The sequence below is a fragment of the Salvelinus fontinalis genome, chromosome 35 (genome assembly GCF_029448725.1).
Source record: "Salvelinus fontinalis isolate EN_2023a chromosome 35, ASM2944872v1, whole genome shotgun sequence".
NCBI lineage: Eukaryota > Metazoa > Chordata > Actinopteri > Salmoniformes > Salmonidae > Salvelinus > Salvelinus fontinalis.
The window spans coordinates 24,942,174-24,957,643 of record NC_074699.1 but is presented as its reverse complement, the minus strand read 5'-3'; the positions used below and the strand labels follow the sequence as shown (position 1 = coordinate 24,957,643).

Sequence of the window (15,470 nt, the reverse complement as noted above, 5' to 3'; positions counted from 1 at the left end):
TTTTCACTGCCCCAGTTATCATAGGATCCTTACAATACACATATTCCAGTCTCCATACGGCATCAAATAAAAGTGTAGTCAGTAAGGCCAAGGCAGATGACGTACAGTACTCTATGTCACCTTGTAAATGGAGCCAAGCCTTGGGGAGTGTTCTGTGTTCAACTCCAAGGCAGCATGCCTGTTCAACAATAGATATGAGTAAAGGAGCACAGGAATGTAAACAGCTTTTCAACATGAAAGTGTCTTGACTTCTCTGGCTGTAATCACTATGGAAGAATCTGCTGAGGGAACTGCCTGCTGCAGTAACACAGTACTCTACCTAGGCACTCACTGACCCCCTCACTCTCTCACTGTACTCATCAATCACTCAAAGGATTATGTACTGCTTAGATGTCAGTTTAAACATACTGCATATTGTGGAATGTGATAGCACCAGAAACAGTACAGTATTAATGTCCAGATATACTATCCTGAGATAGTGTCTTGTCCTTCTGTATCTCTTTATGGAGATGAGCTGACACATGGCACTCATCCAGAGACAGACAGACAGACAGACAGACAGACAGACAGACAGACAGACAGACAGACAGTAGGAGAAAGAAGAGATGAGAAGAGTCAGGGTTAAGGTGTAAAATTGAGAGGAGGAAGAGGAGGGCAAGCGTCTCCCAGGTATACAGTAATTTGTCCTGTGGGGATGAAGGGTGAAGGCCCCCTCCCGGAGGTGCCTCTACTCCCCTTGCCTGTAGCAGCTTGCCTCCCTCTCCCTTTGTGTGATGAACGGAGAAAGAGAATGGCTCCACACGCAACACATTCCAAATCCCAAATTGCTATGACTTGTTGTTTGACTCCCTGCTCATTGTTGCTGAGAATTAAAGATGTGCCACTCTGGGCTTCTATAATTAAATATTCAGGCAGATCCCTGACCTGGAGTGGACCCAGGCACACAGCCTTTCTCCCCTTAGCTCTATGGCTGGGTATTCCTTTTAATTCTTGCTGAACATTGAATATCGGCTGGAAGTAAAGTAAAATTGCACATGCAAGGGTTTTCTCATCTCCCTGACCGACCTGGGGGGAGGGCAAGTCCAGGCCTCTTTTTGTCTGTCCTGAATGCTCTCACAAATACATTTGTTGTTTGCGTCGTATCACAACATTGAGGTAACTTCAGGACATGGAGGAAGGCAGAGGGGGTGGAGTAAGATTGGCTAGTCTAGTCAGCAGGTAAATAGCAGAACATTAAAAGGTGTGGTAGTGCAGCTAATACATTTACTATAAAGCCACAGGATGAAAAAAATAGTCAGCTATTTTGGAACTACAGAGGCATGTCAGCTGGAACACAGCGCCTGAGGGGATTCTTTTGCCTGTCGATTTCTTTAATACATTTGACATGGAAAATGTTTTAGTACAAATACCAGAAGGTATTATGGACTCACGGCATGCATGGGTCGCCATGTGTAAACACAATCCCTGAATTATTCATGAGTTATTCATAAAGAAAAGGAAAAAGGGTCTGAAAATGACTACCAATGACTACCATCATCAACTGAAGTAGCTTAACGTCTCTATTATCCTCATCCCCCAACGCAAGATCCTACCTTATGACCAGTCTGCTAGATCAGAGGATGCTGCTGTGTCCACCCTCCATGAAGACTAGGGAAGTGGCCAAGCGTTCACTTCCACACTAGGGCACACTAATCTGATGTCATCTTTATAAGACAGACCCTCCCAGGGGCCACTGCTTATGACCCTGACCCCGCGGTGTTGCCACGACGACAGAACTATTGCCAGCGTCGTAGCATCGTGCCATCTCTCCCTCTGCACACTGTGCTCAATGGCCCTGACGTTGCATGGCAGAGCAGAGACGCAGGTCATCCTTTCAACAAATAGACGCCAGCTCGCTCTGTTTACATGGACACAGAGACATTCACTCTGATAGCAGTCTAATGGTCCTGCGGAATGACTCCATGGTCATTGGGTCCCTATGCTATGATGAGGACACACATAGACATCCAGCTGGAATGACTGCTGCCGCATTTATGTTTCTGCCGCCGCACAATAACTGATGGACTTGTCCCTCTTGTGACTGAATACAGCAGCTGCATTAGATCTCCATGGAATCTGTGTCAGCCATTCATGCTCACAAGTGTTAGGCCTTCTATTGTTGTTCAGCACCAACTTTCTCACCACCTTGTTTAGCTGGATAGAGACATTGTAAGCACTTCAAACAGAGAAAGTGAAATAGGGCATAGAGTTAGTAATTGAACATTCATTCCAGAGCCACTTGTTTTCAAAGAGCTCTAGTATTCTGACAGAATATTTTACATTGCCCTTGGCATCAGGTGTCCTGTTGTGAAGAGCTCTGTTAGAGAGAGGTTTTTCCCTTCTCCTGCATCAGGCCCTGCTCTATGGTCCTACCCACTCCTTTTCATTAGTGTTGAGCCCAGGCTCTCAGGCTGTGGTGTCCTCAAGCCCAGGCTCCAGGCAGCTGGAGGGCCCTGCACTAGATATGAGGGTGCTCAACGATAAAGAGGGTCAGGGCCCGATGCCGCTCAGTCCCACACAGCTCCACTTAATTGGGCCCGTTTTTCAGCATGACACCTGGCTGAGAAAGGAATGCAGGATGAGATGAGCCTCTCTCTCCAACATTACCATCACAGACAGAGACCTTTAAACATTATTCAGCAGCTCCTGTCTGTCTCTGCTTTCACTTTCTCTATAGCATTATGATGTTGAACAGGTAGCGGCTCGTTGGCCCCATCTGTCTTGTTGGACAGGGAATGTCTTTGATACTGGTCTTGTTGGTAGTACCGACCATATCAGAGGTAAATTACTGGTTGATTCCTATGGAGGACCGTCTGTATGTAAGCTCTGACAGGACATAAATCACCCTTGAGTTTGGTTCACTGTGGATGAGAGATCCTGTTTGGATCACAGTGGTCACTGTGCTGCATCAGGGCTCCGGCAGCCGACTTGTCATGATGAAGGGAATCCATCCATCTCATCCCTCAGCAGTTCCAGGAGTGACAACAAACACCCGATCCATAGCGTGCCAGAGTTATGTACCCAGCTCTGACACAGCCATGGCATCATCTGCCCCCACCCCTGTTTAACCCTCCTAGAGATCCATCACCCAGGCCTGAACATGGGATCAGCCGTCCTCAGGACAGCAGCACACTTTGAAACCCTGGTTCTCTTTCATTACTGACACCAGGCTGGCAGCACGCCCAGTCTACTGGAGTCTGCATACAACCCTGGACCCTCTAGACCCCCCTGAGACCTCCCTCCAGACCCCCCAGTACAGTGCCGGGGGTGTCCTCTCTTGGCAGCTGACCCCTCCCTGGTTTCACATGACTTCCTCCCTGGTTTCACATGACTTGTCATTGAGCCCCCCCTGAAGTCACGCAGAACTCCCCCACTCCTTCTCTGCACAGAGAGAGGGATGGCATACTTATGCATTGAGAGAAAAAAAGGCCATGCGGGTAGTAACGACCCACACCGCACCCCTCCTACGAGACAATTTGAAATCACTTCACTGGCCTGATTTTATTTGCCCCTGCCTTAAATGGGGATTGAATTTCCCGGCTGTATCACAATGTGCTGTGCTGTACAAGATTGCAAAGTGAGGGTGAAGGAAGAAAAAGGGAAAGGGAAAGGGGGATACCTAGTCAGTACAACTGAATGCATTCAACTGAAATGTGTCTTCCTCAAAAGACAATGTATAGACATGTACCCTCATGCCTGTGGCTTAATGGCTCTATATGAAGTGACAGGCGGAAGTGGGGTCTGAACTAGGGCCAATTTCCCCTCAGTACGCATGCTTCAATCAACCCCCACTCCCCACTCCCCTCTCCTCTCCCCTCCCTTCTCCCCTCCCTTCTCCGCTCTCCTCTCCACCCCCCTCACGCCAGTAGGCTACACTACTGGCCTGGCCCGTCTCACTGGGGTTGTTCTGTCTGTCTGTCTGTCTGTCTGTCTGTCTGTCTGTCTGTCTGTCTCTGTCTGTCTGTCTGTCTGTCTGTCTGTCTGTCTGTCTGTCTGTCTGTCTGAACACACTGGGCTGAGTGTAAAGGCTTCTGGTACTGAGTGACACACTCAACACTCCCACAACATCAATCATATAGACTCCACCTACTACATACCTGTCCTTCAAACTCACTGTCAGCTTGCCAAGGCACTGTAAAGCAATAAAATGAAAAATTATATAAAAATAGTAGTTCATACTGGTTAGATTGATGTGATACCAAGATAAAAATTGTATTTGTTAACCGTGTTATTGTAACAACACACTTGTTCTAACTCGTTTCTTAAAGCACTGTTCCCTCTTGTCTGCCAAAACTCTCACTGCCAAACAAACAATGTTGTGTCAAACAATAGCAAATGCCTGAGAGAACATGCTACTTCCTCTGTGTAATCACTTATAATCACACAGATATTTAACACACACACACGCACACCTTTCATAGTGCCTGTTGGTTTCCAGCGTGGAGATGGAGAGCAGGGAGTGGGAGTTTGAGGAGGGGGGTGGTGAGGAGGGATACGTTCCTGTGTAATCCTGCTCCAGTCGGCCCAGCTGAGCCTTTTGTTGGTGCAGATGTTTGGGCCAGTAGCCGAGGGCCCAGAGGACTGTGTTGGCACATGCCTGGCTGCTGTGGGCCCGGCTCCCTTAGCTCATTGTCTCAACCTGTGCACATTGTTCTCTCCCCCCGACAGGTGATAACTACCCGGTGCAGTTCATTCCATCCACAATGGCAGCTGCGACAGCGTCAGGACTCAGCCCCCTCCAGCTTCAGGTATGTGCTACGACAAAGAATGCTGCTCAGGACGCCTGCCAAGCCCAGGGCAGAATAACGGCTAAGCAGCTGTATGTTAAGTAATGAGCTGCACACTAAATAATCCTGGAGGCCCTAGCTCCCACAAGCTTATCACCTTACACATGCAGTTTACCCTGTTTTATAGAGGATTTAACCCCATAGCTCCACCAGAGATGGGAGTTAGGATGATAATAGTTATTAGAGGGAATGAAAATCACTCCAGTTACCTTAATCACCTCCTGTAGAATCTATCAGACAGAGACTATTTACTGTATTAGGAAAGTTAAATACAGACCTCTGATGTTCCTGCATTACACTGTATGACCGAAAGCTGTATGTGTTGTGTGCAGACAGAGGGGTGTGCAGTCTAAATGTAATCGGGAGACCGGGAGAGAGCGAGAGAGCAGGAGAGCGAGAGAGAGCGTGAGAGAGAGAGAGAGAGAGAGAGAGAGAAAGAGAGAGAGAGAGAGAGAGAGAGAGAGAGAGAGAGAGAGATAGAGAGAAAGAGAGAAAGAGAGAGAGAGCTTGATTCCTGAACAGAAGGAGAGAATGCTGGGATAGGCTCCAAAGCCCTGCAGGAGCATTCACATGAAGCTGTTAGAGCTGAACTGGGGTCAGGGGCTAACCCCAGGCTATACTGTTTAATAAAGATAATTATCTGGGTTCCATCTTCATAGTCATTACCGTTATAATTGTTATCACTATTACTATCCGGCTCCTCTCCAGGCCCGAGCATGTTCTTTCTATCCAAATTGACAATATGTATTCCCCAGGTTACTTTCTCTGAGTTCTATTTACATAACCACTACACAGAATGTCTATGGGAAGCAGCGAAACCCTCTGTACAATTACACTAATGCTATTACTCCTGCCTGCTTGCTTAAGAAATTATCAAAGCGCCCTTTGCAGTTCTGTGAAGTATGAAGATTGAGGATATCTTTTGAAACTGTGTAATCATAAATATTTAAGGCTATCTGAAACTACTTGAATAAGGATCGTCAGTAGACTTTAATGTTCTGCCTTTGAAACAAAGGAGAAAGGAGAGCGAAAGAATTAAAAACAGCTCTCCAAGCGCCTGCTTTTTGTGGCCGCTGTTTTGTCAACACCAGTGATAAGCTGTTGATAGCAATTAGACATTAAGAAAAACAAAACCAGAGGGAGACAGGACTAGGAGGAAGGGAAGGCTGAGAGGAAAGTGTCTTGTAACTTTTTCTTCTTGCTGATACATGAGCACAATTTGTCCTTCAGAGCTTATCGCTCTCAGCATTAATGAGCCTTGGCAAGTTCTAACAATGCTTGCAGTCGGAGCTGGAGAGCCCTGCTTTATCACGCAGCAAGCCATGCAGCCATGGGAAGAACAATCAGGAACGTGGAAGGTGTGGGATGAGTCTGCTCATGTTCTTCTTGCGTGTGCGCGTGTGTGTGTGTGTGTGTGTGTCTGTGTCTGTGAGTATGTGTGTGTGTGTGTGTGTGTGTGTGTGTGTGTGTGTGTGTGTGTGTGTGTGTGTGTGTGTGTGTGTGTGTGTGTGTGTGTGTGTGTGTGTGTGTGTGTGTGTGTGTGTGTGTGTGTGTGTGTTACTCTCTGTTTGCGTATCATAGAGAAAGCTTGAGGTTAGCACAGTCTAGGCCTACTGAGTGTCTATTTATAGTTGTGTTCTAGGTCAGATGGACTAGCCATATATCTGAAGGTTAGGCTGGGCTGAGGAGGGGGCTTCAGCTATTAATTCTGATAACGTATTTAACCCTGGGAATGGGCGAAAACAGAGCCTCCAAGACCATGACTTGGCTGACCTTTAGAGAACACAGTAAACAAAAAGAGGTGCATTCCTATTAATTGAAGCCTGTCCGCCTGTGGTATATTCCGGCTGCCGGCTGCTATTTACCCTGCATAGAGTCTCCCTTAAAACAGCAAGGCAAGTCAAACATGCCCTTTTCTCTAGTGCTGGGATCAACAAGCTAACCATGTGACTCCTATCACTTCTTCTACAAAGCGCTGGGGGACAGGATGATTAAAACAGAATATGAAGGCAGAGATGGAAGTGATTAAGTTAAGTTCACTCTCTCCTCGCATAGTGATAATAGTGTTAGCTTTCGCCGCCCATCTCCCACAAGTCTACCAGTGAAACAGAGGGAGACGCCAAGAGAGAACACAACAGGAGCTCTGTGTGTGTCACACAAGTCACATCAGGACAAAAGAAGCAGACAATATGTTATTTTAGTCAACCAGAACAACAGAGATACAAAGAGTAGATGTGTCATTTGTGGTGAGAGGATATGAGGAGACACTTTGTCCGGCAGTTGTCTGGCTTACACTGTGGCTCCTTGTCAGTGAGAGGACAACTAATTTGAGCGGTGCATCTAAGAACAGGAAGCATCACATTATGATGTTAGTTTCTACCGGGAAATGACGTTTAATCAATGTGGAAAACTGATTGGATTTGAAAAAAGTAATCAACGTAAGGTCATTTGGTATTTTTTTCACCCAACTTTTAACCTAACATTTGGTGACATTTTTTGTTGATTTCACACTGAATTCACATTAGTTGACAACTCAACCAAATGTAAATCAAAATCAGACGTTCAACTGATGTCTGTGTCCAGTGGGTTATCATGTTTTTTCCTCCAGTGTATTTCTGATGTCTCTCCTAGTCTGTGTAGGCTCTTATTCTACATGCTAATCTTTTAACAAAGCATCTGTGCTGCTAATTGCTGAGGAGATTGTGTGGAGGATCAGCCAGACAGAAGTGTGTGTGTTCTGGGTGTGATCATCAGTAATGACCATATCACTAAGTTTGGTTTTCACACATCACCAGACAGGAAGCACTGAGACTCAGCAACCCCCCCCCCTCACCTGCAACCCCTTCAACTTCCTGGGCTGAGGACCCTCCCCCTGCATGTCATTGGCTCAGCATGCCTCTCTAATTAAAATATCACTCCCTGTCAGCAGCCTGGCAAGGTATAATTTTCACCAATTTACTCAGTTTAGATTGTGAAATATATGAACCTTAAAAAAGTATCTTATTGGAGGAATTAATTCCCACAATGCAGCAGCAGTAATGTGCTCAGCCATCCAGTCAGGAATGCTAGCCGCTCTGTCAGTCTTAATGTTGGCCACGCACCCGCTCACAATTTCCACTGTCATAACAGTCTGGGCCCTGCGCGGAGGATCCCCTCACTCCCCCTCCTCTCTGCCCTTTCTCTCCAGGCATAAAAAACCAAGGTAACAAAGGTTTATAGGGCTGATGGATGTAAATTAATCTTGGTCGGTGCGTTTGAGTGTTGGAGAGTGTAATTTGCTTGTCAATACAGGGTGGGATGGTGTGGCCATGGTGGCTGGCAGGGAGAGACTGTCGCCAGGCATTTTCACTACACAGGGCAATTTCACTCAATGCTTCCCTGACAGATTGGCCCTCGTCTACGAGTCACAGGAGAGAAGGTGTGTAAACTATCCCTCCGACTGAGTGCCCCTCTTCATTAGGGTCCACTCAGGCCTGGGATGAGCTCAGGACAAGCAGGAAACAATAGCTCCATCCTGGACTGTCCTGGCCTGATTACAACTGACACATCTCACCTAATAGGGGAAATTGTGCTCAGATTGTACCCCCGATGTGTCCCGCCACCCACTATATTCAATTGAGCGGACACAACAAGAAAAGAATTTCCTTAAATTTCACAAATTAATTTTCTATTTGGAGTTGCACTTAATTTCTTGTATATACACTATCCCCTCTCCCATAAATTGCCCTGTGAAAAACAATTTCCTTAAAGCTGATGTAGGCCTGATACATTGTTGGGCCCTTTTACCAGGGTGATAAACAGGAGAGGGAACTTTAGACAGGACTGTTTTTATCATTGGAGCCAGACTTGGGGTTTAAGCAGTTTTAGAGAAAGCATCATTGGATAAAGTGGAACATCTGTGTCCTCTTTATAGAGGATCAGAGAGAGCAGCAAATAGGAGCCTCTGCTTTCACTCTGTCAAATCTCAAATTTTACTCCCTATCTCTCTCTCTGCCCCTCAGTCTCACTCTATCCCTTTCTCTCATCTATATCTCCCTGCTTTCCTCCATCTCCTACTTTGTATATTACCCTCTTTCTTTCTCTCAAGTCTTTTCTTATGCTCTTTCTGTGTGTCACTCCTGCTCCTTTTCTTCCCCAAATTACACAGGCCGCCACATCCTTAAGCTTTAAAATATTGGATGTTAAATTGCTTGAGTGGTGACTTTACACTGCAATTACCATCCATCACAGTGGAAATGGTATCACTCAGGTCCCATGCTAAACCTTCTCCAGCCTCGCTGTCATAAACACATGAAAAGCAGCAGCCCACGTGCTACAATGACAACCAGACCAGATCTGAGCAGAGAGAGATGCGTGTGGAGGGCACTCAGTGGCTGAGACGGCTGTAGTGACAGGGAGGACTCAGAGTCTCAAAGACTTCCAGACAGAGAGGGAGAGCAGGAAACCTGGTATTATCTTTTGTTTGGAGGCAAATGCATGTGTACTCCGGATGTGTGGAGAGACTGGGGCCTCTGCCATCACCAACAACAAGTGAAGCACTTTTCACTTTGAGTTTAAAGAGAGAGAAGAACTGAGACAGACAGACAGACAGACAGACAGACAGACAGACAGACAGACAGACAGACAGACAGACAGAGAAAGAGAGAGAAAGAGAGAGAGTGAGAGAGAGCAGCTGGTTCTCTGTTTGTGAGGAGAGGAGAAGAGAGCAGTGTGGTCTTTGAAGGTAACCCAGAGCAGTGCAGCAGTGCTAGCTGTGTGTGGAGAGGAGGAGAGCTAATGGGATGGCTAGGTGAGCAGCTGGATAGGCTCTTTAGTGAACAGAGGGACAGATGGACAGACAGTGTGGATAATGCAGTGAGAGGCGCTGAATGTGAGGGCTGGCTCAGGGGCCTGACTGATGACTAGGAGCTTTGGGCCTGGAGAACCCACACAGTGCTAGGCTAGGATAGTTAGATCCAAGATGAGAAGGATTGTGTTGTTGAGAGTGTGTGTGCATTTGTGTGTGTGTATTAGAGTGAGGCAGACTGGAAAGAGAGAGAAGGAGAGAAGGAGGAGGGGTAGAGCAGGGGAGCAGGTTGGGTGCCAGCAGATGAGACAGATGTTGGGCCATACTGGAAAGCATCGGCACAGTGCACCAGGACGCCTGCCTCCGCTCCTGACATCTGGGCCTGGCCTGGGTCAGCCTGCCTGGTCGCCCTGGGCAATGAGCCTGTACAAGCCTTGTGGCAAACGGGGCTGGCGCTGTGTTGCCTTTTAAACGGCGGGGTGCACTGGAGCATGATTAATGCACTCATGTCCACCCTACTGCTCAGCAAAGGCAAGGCAGAGGTGACTGAGAGAGAGAGTGACAGAGAGAGAGAGAGAGAACACCCACTGCCTCAAACAGCGGACAGCCCTCACACTTACAATGCTGTGATGTATAGAATAGCCACGTTTTCTTAGTCATTTATATTCTGCAGAGATGTTTTTCAGTGTGTCTGTTGCGTCAGAGTGAGTTGAATCTGAGGCCTCAGTTGTTGTAAGTGTGTAATGCACCATAATGGCTGGGAGCAGGAAGGCTGTCCAAATCTGCCACTGTATTTTACAGCATCTGTCACTGAGCTTTGGCCCTGCCCTTCTCTTTAAGAACAAACAAGATTCTACAGCTTGTTTTTCTGAGAAATGTTTTTTTCCCTCCCTGTTTTTCCCCCAAAGCCCACTCCACATCCCCCTCGCTCTCCGTCCTCTGCCCCAAGTTCACAAAATGCGGAAGCGACGTACAGGACCTACTCTGCCTGTTATCAATGCTACTCTCTAGTTGTTGCTTTTCCTTTTCGTTTAACACCAAATTAAAAGTGTGGAAACTTAACAAATACCAGGATGAAACAACACACATCTAATTAATTGTGGCTGACAATAATTATTTTGTTCCGAATGGATTGGTTTATCCAAGACGCAAAATAATGAGTTTTCCTTATACATAAATAATGGTAATTGATCTATTGCCTTTTATATATATGCCCTATACTATATCTAATAGCCTCAGTTGAGTCTAATATTCTGGGAGCATGGTCTGGACATGTGCTGAGATGTCCATCATCAGTGGAGTGTGTAATCTCAGTATAATGTTGTCGCAGGCAGAAAAGTGAACCTCCTCGTTTAACCTCTGCCGCCTCCAGAGGGCTTGTTTTTAATTACTAGAGGCTAACAAGCTGACCTTGGGCCTGGCGCACTCATTTGGAATCCATGCTCGCTGAGATGTGCTCTGCTCTTCTGGGAGAGATGGGGGGAGGGAGGAAGGGAAGGAGGGAGAGAAGGAGGCAGGGACGGGGTCGCAGGAAGGGTGTGTGTGTGTGTTTGTAAGTGTGTGTGTTTTAACTGTTTTCTGTGAGGAAGGGGATACTGTAGGAGTCAACACAGAGGCTTTGTTCAGTTTTCGTTCATGTTTCTGTGTTCTGGCAGAAATAGCATCATCCCCAGGAGAACCCAGGCAGCAGGACCTCTGTGCCTGTCTGCCCAGCAGAGCCATGGGGGAGGGGTGAGGGCTGAGGGAGTATAATGTCAAACATCCAGAAAAACAGGAAACTTTACCAGCCCCAACGATTTATAGTATAGCACTGAAACCAAAACATGACATTTATCATAGACATAGCTTGTTGTGTTAAAATCAGTCATTATTCACCCCCATTTGCTCTCTCTCTCTCTCCTTTCCTCTCTCTATCTCTCTCTCTCTCTCTCTCTCTCTCTCTCTCTCTCTCTCTCTCTCTCTCTCTCTCTCTCTCTCTCTCTCTCACATACACTCACTCAACACAAACACTCTGGCATATTCCTACCCTCAATAGCCGTTTCCGTTTTAATTGGTAAGGACAGTGAAGTCAAGCGTTTTAGTGCTTGAGAGTAGTTTGTTTTTGTGGCAATAGGATAGTGCAGGGTGAAACCACTACTGCTGATGATGAGAGCAGAGAGCAGAGACCACTCAGGACTCCACTTGCTGCATGCTGGCCATAGTGGACCTGGGGCACCAAGCCAGCTCTTCCCAGTCCCCAGCCCCTGATCCCTGTCTTACCATTGACTTTCAGTGTGACCCTCATTACCAACAGGCACCTTCTGCCATGGCAGCCCTGCAAGATGGCGTGGGGCGTGGGGAAGGGAGTATGTGTGTGGGCCTACCGAGAGAGACCTCTGTGAGCCAGGCAGGAAGGCAGATGTCCTTCAGTTAGGGGACTGGAACATGTGTCTGGCCAGAGACAGTGTTAGTCAGTCAGTCAGTCAGGTCAGCCAGAGGCTGTCTCCTGTCTCCCCCTCTCCCTCTCTCTCCCTCAAACTCACACCCCTCTGTTTCACCTAGTACACAGCTAGTTAACACGTACATTTTTACACAACTAGGCTGAAATGCACCGGAGACGTGGCAGCCCTCCGCTGCCCTACCTCCTCTCTGTCCTTGAGCAGTGTATGGTTTAGTTAATGGTGGACTGTGTGTCGTGTCACACCTCCCTCCTGCATGTCTTCCTGCTCTCCTGATTGTGTTTATTGTTTCTTACCTCCTGGAGTCTGCCTGTGCTGGGTAGAGCTGCAGCTCCTCACCCCATGGCTACGTCCTGCTAATCAGGCCTCACAAAAGCCAGTTTGACTACCTCTAATTTGAAGCAAAACCCAATTATTCTCTTTTTCCAGAACAATAAAGTTCTTCCCACTCGGGGTCAGGGGCTTTGCCCATCTACAGCTCTGTTAACAAACATCTGTCCAACAGACTTGGCTTCCGCTCCGCTCCTACACAGACTGGAGCCTCACGTGTAGCCTAGAGACATAGTCAGGCAGCTCAACTCCTCTGCAAACAACTATGTCACCCTAACCCAAAATGCTCAAACTAACTCAACTATGTCACCCTAACCCAAAATGCTCAAACTAACTCAACTATGTCACCCTAACCCAAAATGCTCAAACTAACTCAACTATGTCACCCTAACCCAAAATGCTCAAACTAACTCAACTATGTCACCCTAACCCAAAATGCTCAAACTAACTCAGCTATGTAACCCTAAACCAAAATGCTCAAACTAACTCAGCTATGTAACCCTAACCCAAAATGCTCAAACTAACTCAACTATGTCACCCTAACACAAAATGCTCAAACTAACTCAACTATGTCACCTTAACCCAAAATGCTCAAACTAACTCAACTATGTCACCTTAACCCAAAATGCTCAAACTAACTCAACTACGTCACCCTAACCCAAAATGCTCAAACTAACTCAGCTATGTCACCCTAACCCAAAATGCTCAAACTAACTCAGCTATGTCACCCTAACCCAAAACGCTCAAACTAACTGAACTATGTCACCTTAACCCAAAATGCTCAAACTAACTCAACTATGTCACCCTAACACAAAATGCTCAAACTAACTCAACTATGTCACCCTAACCCAAAATGCTCAAACTAACTCAACTATGTCACCCTAACCCAAAATGCTCAAACTAACTCAACGTTGTGTTAGTGAGATGGATTTGAGGTGGGGGGTAGAGTTGTGTCCATTTCTGTGGCCCCTTGAAGACAAAAGGCTGTTTGTGTGTGAGGCGGGGGCAGCGCTATCATTGTGGGAACATAATCAGTCGGTCATTTCCGCTGCCCATGTACTGTTGTTTGCCTCGGGTCCCCCAGAAGAATGAACCTTTTGTGTGCCGTGTATGTGTCGGCGATAAAGTTTGGTCCAGGAGAGTATACATGTTTATATCTGGAGATATGTGAGCAGGACACAAAGTGCTTTGTTTGGCTTTAGTCAAAGGGTGGGGCACACAGGCCACCAGGGTTGTGGCACATTTTCCATCCACACAAATGGAGTATGTATGGGGCCCCGGCAAACCAGGAAATGAGACGGGGCATGCTGATTGGTCATACCGAACAGAAAGTAAATTCTCCTTGACAACGCCATCCGTTTGAATAACATAGAAACAGAGCGGCGTACCTACTCTGAGCCAGAAAAGCTTGTCAGAGAGTGATGAGGTGGTGTCTGTCTGGTCTGGAGCTGTGAGAGATTGTACATATTGTACACTACCTAGCCCTCACTCTGAGACAGGAGTCCTAGTTGACAGACCCCTGCCACTTACAGCAAGGGACAAAAGCCAATTTAACCACTTACCTGGTGGCCAATCAATAATAGCCTGAAGCAAACAGTAGCGCTGTCAACATGGCAGGCTGACCACCTGTTACGCAAGTGCAGCAAGGAGCCAAGGTAAGTTGATAGCTAGCATTAAACTTATCTTATAAAAAACAATCAATCTTTGCATAATCACTAGTTAACTACACGTGGTTGATGATATTACTAGGTTAACTAGCTTGTCCTGCGTTGCATATAATCAATGCGGTGCCTGTTCATTTATCATCGAATCACAGCCTACTTCAACTTCAACAAACAGGTGATGATTTTTAAAAAGTGCATTCGCAAAAAAGCACAATCGTTGCACAAATGTACCTAACCATAAACATCAATGCCTTTCGTAAAATCAATAGACAGAAGTATATATTTTTAAACTTGCATATTTAGTTAAAAGAAATTCATGTTAGTAGGCAATATTAAATAGGGAAATTGTGTCACTTCTCTTGCGTTCAGTGCACGCAGAGTCAGGGTATATGCAACAGTTTGGGCTGCCTGGCTCGTTGCGAACTAATTTGCCAGAATTTTACATAATTATGACATAACATTGAAGGTTGTGCAATGTAACAGCAATATTTAGACTTAGGGATGCCCCCCGTTCGATAAAATATGGAACTGTTCCGTATTTCACTAAGAATAAAAATGTTTTGTTTTCAAAAATGATAGTTTCTAGATTTGACCATATTAATGGCCAAAGGCTCGTATTTCTGTGTGTTTATTATATTATAATTAAGTATATGATTTGATATTTGATAGACAGTCTGAGTGGTGGTAGGCAGCTGCATGCTCATAAGCATTCATTCAAACTTTACTGCGTTTGCCAGCAGCTCTTAGCAATGCTTGAAGCACAGTGCTGTTTATGACTTCAAGCCTATCAACTCCCGAGATTAGGCTGGCAATACTAAAGTCCTATTAGAACATCCAATAGTCAAAGGTATATGAAATACAAATGGTATAGAGAGAAATAGTCGACGCATCATAAATCCTATAATAACTACAACATAAAACTTCCTAACTGGGAATATTGAAGAACTGGGAATATTGAATCACCAGCATTCATATGTTCTGAGCAAGGACCTTAAACGTCAGCTTTTTTACATGGCACATATTGCACTTTTACTTTCTTCTTCAACACTGTGTTTTTGCATTATTTAAACCAAATTGAGCAAGTTTTATTATTTATTTGAGACTAAATAGATTTTATTTATGTATTATATTAAGTTAAAATAAAAGTGTTCATTGTTTATTCAGTATTGTTGTAATTGTCATTATTTCAAATATATATAAAAAATCGTCTGATTAACCGGTATCGGCTTTTTTTGGTCCTCCAATAATCGGTATCGGCGTTGAAAAATCATAATCGGTCGACCTCTAGTTCATAGTGCCTTGAAGTTTTAACAGGCATCACTAAAGCCTCCAGCTTTCATCAATGATAGACAATCTGCCTTCCTTATATCTAAAGTTGATTTAAATGATGACGTTTATTGTATTGTGACATTTTTTGACCCAAAAC

The 15,470-nt window shown here is 45.7% G+C and overlaps 1 protein-coding gene across 13 annotated transcripts in view; it reads left to right on the top strand.

Moving 5' to 3' along the window:
• The window catches only part of LOC129834602 (transcription factor SOX-6-like), a 159,705-nt gene extending 154,463 nt beyond the window's left edge, over positions 1 to 5,242 (top strand). For 5 of the 13 annotated variants that reach the window (XM_055899737.1, XM_055899739.1, XM_055899735.1 and 2 more), the window contains one exon: positions 4,708 to 5,228. In XM_055899737.1, the coding sequence (XP_055755712.1) occupies positions 4,708 to 4,871 (164 nt within the window). In that variant the 3' untranslated portion in view covers positions 4,872 to 5,228. Of the gene's footprint in view, positions 1 to 4,707 lie in introns of all 13 variants that reach the window. The other 8 variants (XM_055899743.1, XM_055899742.1, XM_055899734.1 and 5 more) reach the window with 5 other exon arrangements.
• The last annotated feature ends 10,228 nt before the right edge of the window (positions 5,243 to 15,470 follow it).